Here is a 13,208-nt window from a genome sequence, read left to right on the forward strand (position 1 = left end):
CGGGAGAAGTGGGGGAGCGGCTGTTGCTTTCCCCAGCCTGCTGTGTCTTTCACAGTCTCCAGAGACCACCTTGGCAGACAGGAAAATGGACTGTGCAGGCACGGAGCTTTACCCAAGGGAGGCAGCGTCCTGTGTGGCAGCTAGCCGGGAGCCTCCAGTTGGCTGCCTTGCCTCCTTGGCTCCTCATCATTTTCCCCGTGGGTCTTGGCAGACCCTGGGAGCTCAAGAAGTGGAGGATAAATCTACTTTTTGTACCAGGGTATGGGAGGAGCAGGAAGCCTGGCCCAGCTAACGTGGAGCTAGGGCCGCACCAGAGACCTCCCACCCCCAGGCTCTGCCCTTGGGATGCTGGTGTCAACTCCAAAGAAGCAGGACTGAGTTAGGAGGCCTGATCCCTGAGTTCAGAACCATGTCTGGTACTTACAAGGGCTCAATAAATATCCTTACATTATTTTTTTTTTAACATGTTATTTATTTATTTATTTATTTGACAGAGATTACAAGTGGGCGAAGAGGCAGGCAGAAAGAGGAGGAAGCACACTCCCCATGGAGCTCGATCCCAGGACTCTGGGATCATGACCTGAGCCGAAGTCAGAGGATTAACCTGATGAGCCACTCAGGCGCCCCATTACATTATTTTTAAAAAGGTTTGATCCCAGCCTTTGGGCAAATTGCTGCTCCCCACAGGCTTCAGATTCCTCATCTACAAAAATGAAAAAATAAAGAAAAAGGAAAAAAATTGATATAATAATATCTGCACGCCCTCCTTCCATGGGTTCCTGACCCCAGAACGGCAAACATCATCTGCCACCCCTTCCATCCTTCTCCTTCTTCTGATCAGGACTGGAGAGAAAGAATGCCTCTAGAGCTCTGGGCTTCCGAGTGTCACCCCCACCAACAGCATCTGGGAATTTGTCAGATAAGCAGATGACCAAAACCCACCACAGAGCCCAGGAATTGGAAGATTGCCAGGCTAAATTTGAGGTACACGGATGCTTCCAGGGGAAGCCGTTGCTGCTGATTCACGGACCACGTCAAGACCCCAGAGAACCAGGAGAACCACGTGAACCACGTAACCCTGACGGTGTGTTACAATCACTCGCTTTGAAAACCTGAACCGCCCTCATCCCCACCCCTCCCTGCCCCGGCCCCACCGCCCTGAAGATTCTGAGCTAACTGATGGGGAGGAGCCTGGGCCGGGATATTTTAAAAGCTCCCCCATGTGAGGGCGCCAGGTGGCTCAGTCAGTTAAGCGACTGTCTTCAGCTCAGATCCTGATCCTGGAGTCTGGGGACTCTCTGCTCGGCAGGGAGTCTGCTTCTCCCTCTGACCCTCCCCGCTCTCATGTTCTCTCTGGCTCTCTTAAATAAATAAATAAAATCTTTAAAAGGACAAAAAAGCTCCCATGAGGTTCCAACATGAAGCCAGGTTTGGGAACTGTTGTTATAAATGTTCTGTCACTTACTTGTTTACTTACATGTAAGCATTCATCCATGTGAGGTTTCATTTGTGTTTATGTGGTATTTGTTGATTTGTTCCTGTGGGGAATACAGTTTAACCTCTCCTCTGGTATTCTCACTGATTTGTACCCACTTCAGTCAACACATAGTTAGTGGGCCTCTGTAATGTGACAGGCAGGCACTTGGTGTGGGGGGAATGATGGTGAGCAAGACAGCCCCTGTACTCGTGAGACTGACAGTCTAGCTGTAGAAGGAGTGAGCTGATGGCAACACCGGCATCTCTCTGCACAGCCCATGGGGCCAGACACCGCCGGAGTGCAGGGAGGGCCCTGGCTCAGGGATGGGCGCTGGAGGGAGAGGGTGCTCCAGAAGGCTTTTGACATATGAGTAGGAGTTTACAAGGGGAATGGGGACAGATGACAGCCAAACCAGACATGCCAACAGCTAGGTGAGTGTGCAGAGAACAAGGGGTAGCTGGTTGTGGTAGGGAGGAGACCAGGTCAGACAGGGTCTTGCAGAATACAGCAAGGAGTTCGAACATGATGTTCAGGGCCGTGGGAGGATGCTGGAGTGTTTTCCGCAGGAGTCTCACCTCCTGACTTAAGCTTTACAAAGAGCTCTCTGACTGTGGGTAGAGAATGGGTTGGAGGCAGAAGACAGAGACCAGCCAGCAGGCCATGAGTGGTCTGCACTGGGTGGGGGCAAGAGAGACCGGAGTTGAGATATATTGAGGGGGTCCCCCCCCCAGGTAAATGTCCCACATCGAGGGCTTGTGGGGACCTGGAGCAGAGAGCTGGCTAGTGATGGGTGCTGGGAGCTGGCCAAGGCTGAGAGGATACCGTTGTGAACGCCCCAGTTGGCCTCAAGCCCCAGATGGAACCAGCTGCAGGTCCCAGGACCAATAGGAGTCTGCTTGAGGGTCAGCATCCTCGTTTCAGATGAAGTCGAAGGAGGCCATTGTTTTGTTGCAAAGCCTCAGCCTAAAAATGTTCTAAGGGCAAGGGCAAATTTTTTAAATTCATGTTTTGATGGGCAAGGACTTGGCCACATGCCCTCAGGGAAATGCTGCTCTTGGAAGGGGTTGAGGCAAGGGAGAGGAAGGGGCACAAAGGCATATCTTCATGTATCCCACCCTTCATGTATCCCAGTCTCACGGCCATTCTTCCACCGGATCAGCTCAGAAACCATCTGTTGCTAGAAGAACCACAGAATGGGCCCCTGCTGGCTGTCAGCCACCTCTCATGTTCCTCTCATCTCTGTCAAGGTAGGACCTGCTGCTTGCATGAGCCCAGGGATGGGGAGCTCACTCCCTACCAAGGCAGCTGGTTGTGTTACAGGATAGTCCTGAATGTGAGAATGTGCTTCTTTCGGTTGAGCTGGAGTATATATCCTGTGGACCCTCTCTCACTTCTAATACACACACCTTTGGCCTCTCTGGGGTCAAGGAACACTCTGCACCTTCTGTCTTATTTACTTATTCATTTATACATCCAATAGACTTTTTTCCCCAAGGAAGTCACTTCATTTTCCTACACATTTTTCATCCATCAAATGGGAGTAATCAGACCTACCTTAACAAGTTTTCTGGGTGCTAACGAGACAGGGAAGGCAAAGCTGTTAGTGAGTGTGTATTGCAAAATGTTGGATTTCAGCCATAGGAAACCAAAAGCAGTCTTTTGAGCATGGGTCTGTGGCAAACATTGTACCAGGACCGGGGACACAAAGGCAAATGAGACACAGTCTATTTCCCTCGGGCCAGTGGGGGAGACAAGTGAGCAAGCAGGGAGAGGAGCGCCTGCCTGGGAGCATGGCGGGGGCACCCAGCACCCTGGGCACTGCTGCCCCTGAGAGGTTGCAAGAGGGACTTCTCACTTGAGACCTGAAGGAGTTGCTTTCCAGAAGGAGGGCGCAGTTACAGGATGGATGTGTGCAGGTGAGGAGTGACCCTGTTCCAAACTGAAGCCTGGGTATCCATGGCCGGGCCCCCTGAAGCCCTGCAGGGACCCCTGGATGGCTTTCATCGAATGCAGGTGACACCCAGCCTCCTTCTTGGTCATGTGTTTAAATAATTTCAGACTTAGAAGTTGCAAGACTAGTGTGAAGGATTTCTATATCCCCTTCACCCCGATCCCTCAAGGGTTATTTCTCCATGTTGTCCTGCTTCATCACTCAAATTTTTCTCACCCTAGCACACATACACACACATGCACACATGTGTCTGTCATATGATTATCTCAATCATTTGAGAATAAATTGTAGACCTGATCCACTTAGCCCAGAATACCGTAGCGTGCGTTTCCTTAAAACAAGGTCATTCTCTTACATAACCACAGTGTGTTGCTCAAAATCAGGAAATTAACACTGATACAACACAATTATCTCATCTACATAGCTTATTCAAATTTTACCTATTGTCCCACCAATGCCCTTTATAGCAAAAGAAAATAATTTTTTTTTTTTTTCTGGCCCAGGATCTAACTCAGAACCATGTGTTACATTCAGTTGTTACTTCTTAATCTGAAAAATCCTCCCATCCATGTTGTTGAAGACCTTGACATTTTTCAAAAGCAGAGGCTAGTTGTTTTGTAAAACGACCCTCAATCTGGGTTCCTGGATTGTTCTGAACAGTGTTTCTTGATGCGATTAGCAGTCAGTTTTCTCAGAAAACTGGAGCTGCTTTTTAGAAGGCAATTTCTGGGTCCCAGCCCAGGCTTCCTGCATCAGAATGTTTGAAATGGGCCTGGGTATCAGCTTTTGATCTGGCAGCCTTCCTGATTCCCCTGTACATGGCAGGCTTACAGCTTTCTTCTTCTGAAGGTGCAGTTAGCACCCTCTGTGCTTGGGGCCTCCGGGCAGGTGCAAGGAGGCACATTCCTTGTCGACTCCACTGGGCATCTGTACAGGGGAGCTCCCTGCATGCTCGGGGCCAGCGCAGGCCCTTTCACCCACGGGGCAGGCACAAGGGGTGGGGCTAATCCCTGAAGCTCCATCAGAAAAGAGTCAAGAGCCCCTGAAGTTCATGCCATGGATTTTTCCTAACTACCTTCTGGCCTTAACTCTGCCTGCTCTCAGACCTTTGCCCGGTGTCCTGTGTGGGTGTCTCTCTGCCCAAGGAGGCCACTATGGTGTTAGGTCCCATGATTTGTAGCTGTATGGCCTTGGGGAAGTTGCTGTCCCTGTCTGAGCCTCAGGATACTCATCTCTTAGAGGAAAGAATAATCTGTGATTGTTGGCAAGATGGCCATGGGAAGACAACAGCATCTCTTGAGAGGGTGTTGGGCAAATAAAACATTTTTAGGAAATGTGGCTACACTTTTCTTGTCCTTATACTTTTGTATTTTGCGGAACTGCAGTGGAGAGTACAGTTACCGTGACCTCCGGCTGCAGCACCTTTGATCAAGTCTGCACTCCCCCTGGCAAGCCACAGTCAGGGACCAAGCCTGGTGGACGTGCAGGGGCAGGGACAATTCTTTAGCGTGGGATTCCTCTAATGACAGCCGCTGGCCTGGTGTTCTTCCTGGGCCTGGCCAGAACTGTCTTGTAGCCCTGTGGCCTGAGGCTCTCCCCACCCTCCGTTTCTCTCCCTCCTTGCACACGTGTTCAACCACCACCGTGGCCTGAGTGCCTGCTCCTGCCCTGTTCCCATGTCCTTCAGAGATATTTACCCCAGTAAATCTCTTGTACTTCTGACTCTGTCTTGTTGTCTGCTTCTTTTTGGACCTGAACAGACTCAAACCTCAAGGAAAACACCAGCAAATCCTCTTGAAAACATCAGATGAAAGAAATCTCCAGTGATCATGTCACTGGAGCCCCTGATTTCTTCTTAGATGGTGTTCCGATATTATTAGATATTATTAGAATTCCCTGTCGTGCCTGGGCTGCTCACCCATGTCCCCATTAGCCTTTTTTTGATACAAGAAGACTTTCCTCCAAGAGTAAAATATGCACAGTCTTTAATTATATGTGCATCATAATGAGATGGGCTTGTCAGTAAACTGTCCTCCTCCAGATTGGCAAACCCATGTGGCTCGGTGATTTAAAAAAAAAAAAAAAAAATACAGTTTATTATGTGGTTCCCATTTTAAAAAGTAATGTCTGTGTCTGTGGCACAGACAGGAGGTGCCGGATATGGGAGTGAAGGCACATGTGTACAACATGAAAATGGGAAAGGGACCCAAGGGGGCACCAATAGGAGGATCCCCTACACTTCATGGAGTGTCCTAAGGTTCAATGAGAAAGTGCTCCAAGGGTTGTGGGCGCAGGACCTCATAAGCATTCATTACCACTGTCCGCTACCCACCAGGGGGTGGCGTCTGAAGAGGTCCTGCAACAGCTCAGCCAGCTTGAGGTGTGACCCCGGGAAGCTCTTTCGAAGATCACTCACGAAAGGGATGGTTTGTGAGGATACAAAAAGGAATACCCCACTGGCACTCTAGACTCGCCAAAACCAGTCGTGATCACCCCGCACACATTTTATTGTTTATCTTTATACTGCACAAATGCCACTAGGAGAGCATTTAATTCATGTGTGAATTAAAACTTATACGTGCATGTGCATATTTCAAAACTTATACGTGCATGTGCATTCTGTTCTTTCCAGAACAGGAGAGACCTGCCCAAAACTAGGTTGTTTTGATTTCCCTTCTTTAGATGTGCACATGCCGCCCATACTCACTTCTTCCACTTCCTGATGCTTGGGGAGCGTATGGGGTCCCATATCCCTCCCTTCCCTTCTAGGCCATCATTTTCAGTGTGAGTGGTTGGCTTGAATGGGGAAGTAACTGGAATAAGAAAGCACGTGACGGGGGTCCTTGGGGGCTGAGCGTCTCTTAGTGTACCGCTGCCTTTTTCTGCATTGGAGGCAGATACTGGTTGGAGCAGGGTGTGACCTCTCAAGGCCCTGCTTCCCAGTGAAAACACCTCCCTTAGGGAGCTCAGAGTCATTTGGTAATCACTCATTCCAGGACTTTGGGGAATCCAGCTGTATCTTGCTGGATTTTTGAGCCCCAATCTCTCTCTCTCTGTTGGGGAAGAAATAGTGCTGTGTGTATACGTCGTTGTTGCAATGAAAGAAGCTATTTTGCCCCCAACCCAAAGAACTGAAGGTCTGACATCGTGTATCGTAGAACCTTTATTATTTTTCCTCTAAATTCTTAGAAACGTACATAACGCTCGTGCTCTAGTTATGACACCATTTATAGACATTTAAAATGCATCTTCATTTATAAATATTTTACATTTGGTCCATAGAACAGATAATTTTTCTAAATAATACTGTAATTTTTTTTAAAACAGGCTCTGTATATAGTTTGAATAAGTATATATTACATATATTTTTTTATATAGAGATAGATTTACTTGGTGTTCTGAGAATAAATCCTTATTGCAAAAAAAGCATATATGATAATACAATATCTTTCCCCCAGGGCAAATACTAAAAAAAGGTACACGTATTCACAGTTCTCACTGGAATTGTACGACACGTAATATTGTGCTATATTAAGTAGGTTTGGACGGAAATCGGTTAGGGGATTTCTTGCCAAACATCTCCGTTAGATTTGCATACAAACATTAAGTACACTGCATTTGTCTTAGAAAGACTTGGTCTTAGTTTCACACGGAAGAGAACAAAGAGAAAGTCAGAAGTCTTCCTGCCCTTATTCTAAAGGAGTTCACACAGGATTGGGGGGGAGGGGCGGGACCATGAGACACAGTGAAGGGTTCCTTTCATTCTAAACCCTATAATTTAACAACACATATGCATTTTGATCATGGATTCACCAGTTGGCATTTGGGATGCCTTAGCAATGAGACTATTTTACAGATGACCTCAGGAAAAGGGTTGAGATTTCCTACACGATATCAAATAAGACCCTATATACCACGCGTGAGGATGAACGTTTATGTGTGTGCCTTTATATGTGTACACGTACGGTATGTTTTTCTACAAGAATGTGCTTACTATTCTGAGGGTAATACCTTATTGCAAGAACGGGTATGCTGGTCACTGTCGGATGAGAATGACAAGAGATTAAAAAACCCACACTCACAGTTATTTACCATAATTATTTAAGGATTAGTTGTAAAACACAGTTTGTGAGCTAACTAGCTAAGGAGCTACGGGGCACAACATACGATTTGCTACATGGGAACCCATCTTCCTGGCAAAGGAGAAACGCTGAGTCACTGGAGCTTGCCAGAAACTGTCTTTGCCTGATCTGCCACCTGCCACCGCCGCCATCGCCACGGAGCCCAGTTCCAGAAACAAATACTACTTCTCGATGAAGCAGTTTAATCTTGGAAGCACTTTGCGGGGAGGGGGCGTGGGGGGTGGTCTGGATGAACCCTAGCTCCTCAGTTAGTGGGCTGGGGAGATTTTAGTGGTAGTGAGGGGATTCCCGCTGAGGAATATGAAGGAAGAAGGCAGCATTTTTGACGGGGACGGCAGTGAGCACACAGCTGACGGGAAAGCTGGGAAGATAACCACATCCATTTGGACTCAAGGACAGACACACCTTCACCTTGATTTCCTCTGCACCTGATTTGTACTCCATAAAACGGGGCCGTCTAAGAGAAACTGGGGCTCCTGATTAGGGAATTTCCCCAGCGGGATCTTAGGCCCCCAGAATGGCAATAATAATAAAACAAAAATCAGTTGTGCTTGTGGCAGTTTTCCAAGGAGGGAGTGAGGGAGCTGGGCTGCCTGGAATGATCTGGAATGATCGCTGTTGGGCCAGGTGGATTTGGCCTGGCTAGGAGGGGGCAGGGAAGGACGCTCAGCAAATTGCTGGGGACACGGGGGCAGTTCCAGGGGAATACTGATGGAGGTCCTGGGGGGTTGTTTTGTCAAGCTGCCTCGGGAAGGATCAACCGAAAAAATGAAAGTCAGAGCTCCGCGGGCTCCCTGCACTTAAGAGGGAGCTCTCCCTGGAAATCCCCATTATACAAAATGCCCTTTTCATGTGTACAGAGCGGCGTTCCAACGGAACCGAACTCCGGCAAAGTCCGAGATAAGAGTCATGGGTTTCGGCAGTAAGAGAACAGTCAGGAACAGGACTAAAAGCCAGGAGTGTGTGGCCTCGCCGCATCGCACTCGCTGGCAAGATAAAAATGATCTACGGCTCAGTCACGAAGGCTGATTGCTTGATGCTTATGGGGCCCGGATTCAAAAGGTCACCAGCCTGCAGGTGCTGGAGCCATCAGGTAACTTTGCCCAGGGCGGGGCCCACCAGGGGTGTGACTGTCCCCCACCTCCCCTCTCTTTGCTTGGTGATGGTGTCTGGACTCGCCACTCGAGGTAGGTTGAGATAGACGGTATCTTCAGACATCAAGTGGTGGTCACGTTCAGCCGGGCTGGGGGGTGAGAGTGGCGGGTCGGCAAGCCGCCAGACACCCCTAGATGTAGGCCTCTTTGCTGGCTGAGCCGCTGGCCTGGGGCTGCTCCGGACCATTCTCCGGGCGAACGATGTCTTCGCTGGGCTGGATCATGACCTGGATGCGCTGCAGGCACCAGGGAGAATTTGGGTGGGGAGGAGGAAGACTGGAGGCTCCATCCCCCCACCTCTTTCTAAGTCTATCCTGCCTGGTCTGCTTTCAAAATGCACCCAGACTCTGGCCTTGTCCCTACACCCTCCATACTCTCTGGCCCCCTCACGTCTCCTCACACATGCCAAACATGCACCTGCCTCAGGGCTTTTACACTTGCTGTGCCCTCTGTCTGAGACATCCTGCTTTTTAGATAATTACACAGCTTGATCCCGCTCAAGACCTCCTCAGGTCTTGGGTCAGTGTTACGGTTTCAGCAAGACCTCACTCAGCACTCCCTGAAAACCCCTTCAACTCTATTTTTCTCCACAGTACTCATCCCCATCAAACATGTTTTTATTTTGTTAATTGTTGGTCGTCCTCTACTAGAATAGGAGGTTGGGAGTTTTGCCTGTTTTTCTTATGACTGTGTCTGTAGCCCTGAGAATACTGTCTGGCACAGAATAGGTGTTGAATACCTATTTCCTGAATGGATTAATTTCCCCCTACCTTCTCTCCACATATTCCCTGAAATCCTGTCCCCCCAAAGCATGTGCTGTCATCAGATGTGCCCACTCCTGGGCCTTTGAACAGGCTGTGCTCCCCTCCTCAAATAAGCCTCCTCTGCCTCTCTGCCCCTCCCAGACCTCACTGCCTTTTGCCACTCAGCAGAGGACTGTGGAAAATGAAAGCACTGGGTCTGGAGCTGGAAGAAGGGGCTACAAGCCTCTGCTCTCCTAATAACTTATGGCAAGGGGTGGGAAAGTGGCTTCTTGCTTGACCTTAGTTTCTGCATCCGCGAAAGGAGGAGGCTGGTCCGGGTGCTGCACATGGACCCCTACCTTCCTTAGGCCACAGACCATAGAGCTCCCTCTTCTGGCTCTGATTGGTCTGGAAGGCCCATCTTCGTAGAAATAAGGTTGAGAGCCACAGATCCAAGGCCTCCCAGCTGTGGCCCTTCATATTCTGATCATCCACTTCTCCCCAGTAAAATCTTCTCAGCTTACTCTTAATCTAGTGATGTCTCTTGAGTACCTGCAGCACTGCCTTGTGTCACTTGAGAATTCTACATAATTTAACAAATAGCTGGTGTGGACCTAGAATGGGCCACTAGGGCCCCTTCTAAGGACAGCATGCCTTACATTATATTACCTTGAGGGCAAGACCACATTGTGTCTCTATCAAACACACAAAAGGGGTCTAGAGTAAGCCCACAATACAAGAACCCCACCCTTCGTCTGTTTCAAACCCTTGAGGCTCCTCATTAACTTCAAGATAAAATTAAGAATTCTTGTCCTAGGGGCACCTGGGTGGCTCAGTGGGTTAAATCCTCGCCTTTGGCTCAGGTCATGATCTCAGGATCCTGGGATCGAGCCCCGCATCGGGTTCTCTGCTCAGCGGGGAGCCTGCTTCCCCCCTCTCTCTCTGCCTACTTGTGATCTCTGTCAAATAAATAAATAAAATCTTAAAAAAAAAAAAAAAGAATTCTTGTCCTAGTTTTCAAAGCCCTTCATGAGCTGGCCTGACTTTCTTACATCCCCAACCTTCTCTCTTATCACCCCCTCTGCATCCCTCTCCACTCTACCTTCCAGCCACATTGATTTCCCTTCAGTTTACCGAAAGCTGTTTATACCCCTGGGCCTTTGCACATATTTCTCATCCTCTTCTAAGGAACATTCTTTCTGCTTCTACTTTTATCTCGGGCTCATCTGTAGGCTTCTTCTTAGCTATCCCCTCTTTTAAGAAGCCTTCCTTAACCCTCCTCAACCCAGGCAGGGCTAACTCATCTCCCTGGTTTATTCAAATAATGGTACTTCCAACATTCTGTTGTCAATGGATATTGAGTTGTCTGTTTCCTAACTAGACTGTGAGCTCCACGAGGGTAGGGGTCGTGCCCAGCACAGTAGGGGAAGGAAACTAAGCAATCTGAAGGGTGAAGAAGGGACTTACCTGCTTCAGGGAGCCCTTTAAGGTGAGGAACATGTAGGCCATGTACCCAGGGATGAGGACCATGGAAGACAGAGCCATGAGCCAGCCCACACCCTGGCCCCACTTGGGGAAAACGTAGTTTCCCATGGTGAGAGGAGTCATCTGCACAGCACTGAAAATGAAGACACCCTAGGGAGGGGAGAGGAGAGGGGATGGGACACAGTCAGTCTCCCCAGTTGGACAATGAAGACCCCTCCCTAGACTCTGAAGTTGATAGGTCTACTGACCACCTCCCTTGACATGAGGCTGACTCTCACAAGGGTCCAGCCTCGTGGGAATCCGGCACCGAAGGCCACTGTTACTACATAAGACATTTTTGTATGGAATAGAAAAAGGCACCCCTTCTGGGAGAAACAACTTGAAGTTAGTGCCCTCTGCCCACCAGAAAAAGGGATCCTTTCTGGGAGGACAATAAAAAAGGCTCCTCTTCTTCCAAGTTAACCAGCTTGGCAAACAGAGCAAGGGCTGGACTTTAGGCTCTAGTCTGCCATCTGCCGAGTGCACTTGTGCAGGACACAACTTACCCCGTGGCCCAACCCACCCCACGCACTTGGGGCAGCCGTTCCAGGCCTGTTCACATCTCAGCTTCCTCCTGCCTGAAGGAATCAAGGAAGCTGAGAGTGAGAGGTCTCCTGGAGCCCACGGCCTTGGGTTTCAGAATCAGGCCCACCTGATTTGAATGCAGCACCAGCTAACAGGGTGACGCTGGCAGCGGGGAGCCTAGGGCCCTCAGCAGTCAAGTGGGGCAAGAAGGCCTATTTTGTTGAGGTTTACGAGGATGACGTAATGTTTCTGGTGTCATGCAGGGCACAGAGCAGATGCTCAGCAAATGGGATGGAGTAGTATTATTAGGGAATGGGCGCTTTTGCCTCCAGAAGTTTCTCTCTGGGCTGGAGTCACTGCAGGGCCTGGCCTGATCCCAACAGGGCTGGCCAGGACTTTTCCTTACCGCCACAATGATTGGGGTGAAGAAGGACCAGCAGAGTTTCCACCAGATGCAGGGCCTGGAGCCAACCATCTCTTGGATGTTGTCATAGAATCGGTTAACACCTGTGACATTCAGAGTGAGAGCAGAAGGGATGAATGAGCTGTGGGCACTGCAGGCTCAAAGTCTCAATCTGCCACTTTCTGGCAGTATGACTGCAGCCGGACCTCTAGGAGCTTCAGCCTCTTTGTAATAGCAGCCAGAGCTCTGAGGGGGTCCTTGTTCGCTAAGCACTCAATAACACCCAGCAAGTGGGTTGTGTGAGAAAGCCAGGAACCTCACATGAAAATATCCACCAACAAAAGATTATGCTTATAAAGCGTGTTCTCACCTCTCTGAGTGACCCTCCCACCCAATAGCTAGCCCAGCTATTCCTTCAAAGCTCTGCTGGACAGAGCGGTTTTCCCCAGAGCTCTGATGCTATAAGCAACTGGAGATAGGCTGCAAAGAAGAACCACAAATATTGCAAAACACCACCAGTGTCATGAAGTTTCCAAGACTGTTACTGGCCATCCCTCAGGTTCTGTGCAAAGCCCCTAACCCAGCAAGGAAACTGATTTGAGGGGAGAGAGGATGACAAGGAGGGGTAGATGGAAAAAGAAAAAAAAAGTACAGTGAATATCAAGGACCAAGGAAAACATTTCAAACACATTGTCTTGCTGGGATAATCAAAGCGCAGGGAAGGACAGCCTTTTGACTATTGTGCAGGGGGGATTTAGAAACTCGGGCCACAAAATAAATAAAATCATTGTTTCTTCCATTTTTTGTTCTAAGGGAGTGTGTACCTTTCACCATAGCCCCATTTTTGTTAAATATTTCACTTTGGACTTTTTCTTTTGTAGTTTTGGTGTCATTTTTTCTAGATAAAATCTCAAACCCTCTTATCCCCAAATTTATGAAGACATTTTGGCTCCCACTTTAAATGAATTTATTTAACCCGTCTTATGGTGTCTCCTAAACACAAGACCCCCCCTGCTAACTTCATTAGATTGCTGTGAGGACTGAAAACAGTTGACCCCTGAACAAAGTGGCAGCTAGGGCCACTGACTGCCCTCCCAAATGATGCAGTCGAAATCCACATTTAACTTCTGACTCCCCCAAAACAGCCACCAATAGCCTACTGTTGACTAGAAGCCTTACCAATACCAAACAATTGATTAATACATACTTCGTATGTTCTATGTGTTATATACCGTGTTCTTACAATAAAGTCAGCTAGAGAAAAAGAAATGTTATTAACAAAATCCCAA

At 48.7% G+C, this 13,208-nt stretch overlaps 1 protein-coding gene across 1 annotated transcript in view; it reads right to left on the reverse strand.

Annotated features, from left to right (window-relative positions):
• Positions 1–6,573: 6,573 nt before the first annotated feature.
• SLC6A1 (solute carrier family 6 member 1) overlaps positions 6,574–13,208 on the reverse strand; it is a 43,470-nt gene continuing 36,835 nt past the window's right edge. The window contains exons 14-16 of the mRNA XM_082749686.1: positions 11,923–12,023; positions 10,935–11,102; positions 6,574–8,960 (exon numbers count right to left, since the gene is read on the reverse strand). Of these exons, the coding sequence (XP_082605812.1) occupies positions 8,856–8,960; positions 10,935–11,102; positions 11,923–12,023 (374 nt within the window). The 3' untranslated portion in view covers positions 6,574–8,855. The remainder of the gene's footprint in view (positions 8,961–10,934; positions 11,103–11,922; positions 12,024–13,208) is intronic.

This window comes from Mustela nivalis (assembly GCF_964662115.1).
Source record: "Mustela nivalis genome assembly, chromosome: 1".
Classification (NCBI taxonomy): domain Eukaryota; kingdom Metazoa; phylum Chordata; class Mammalia; order Carnivora; family Mustelidae; genus Mustela; species Mustela nivalis.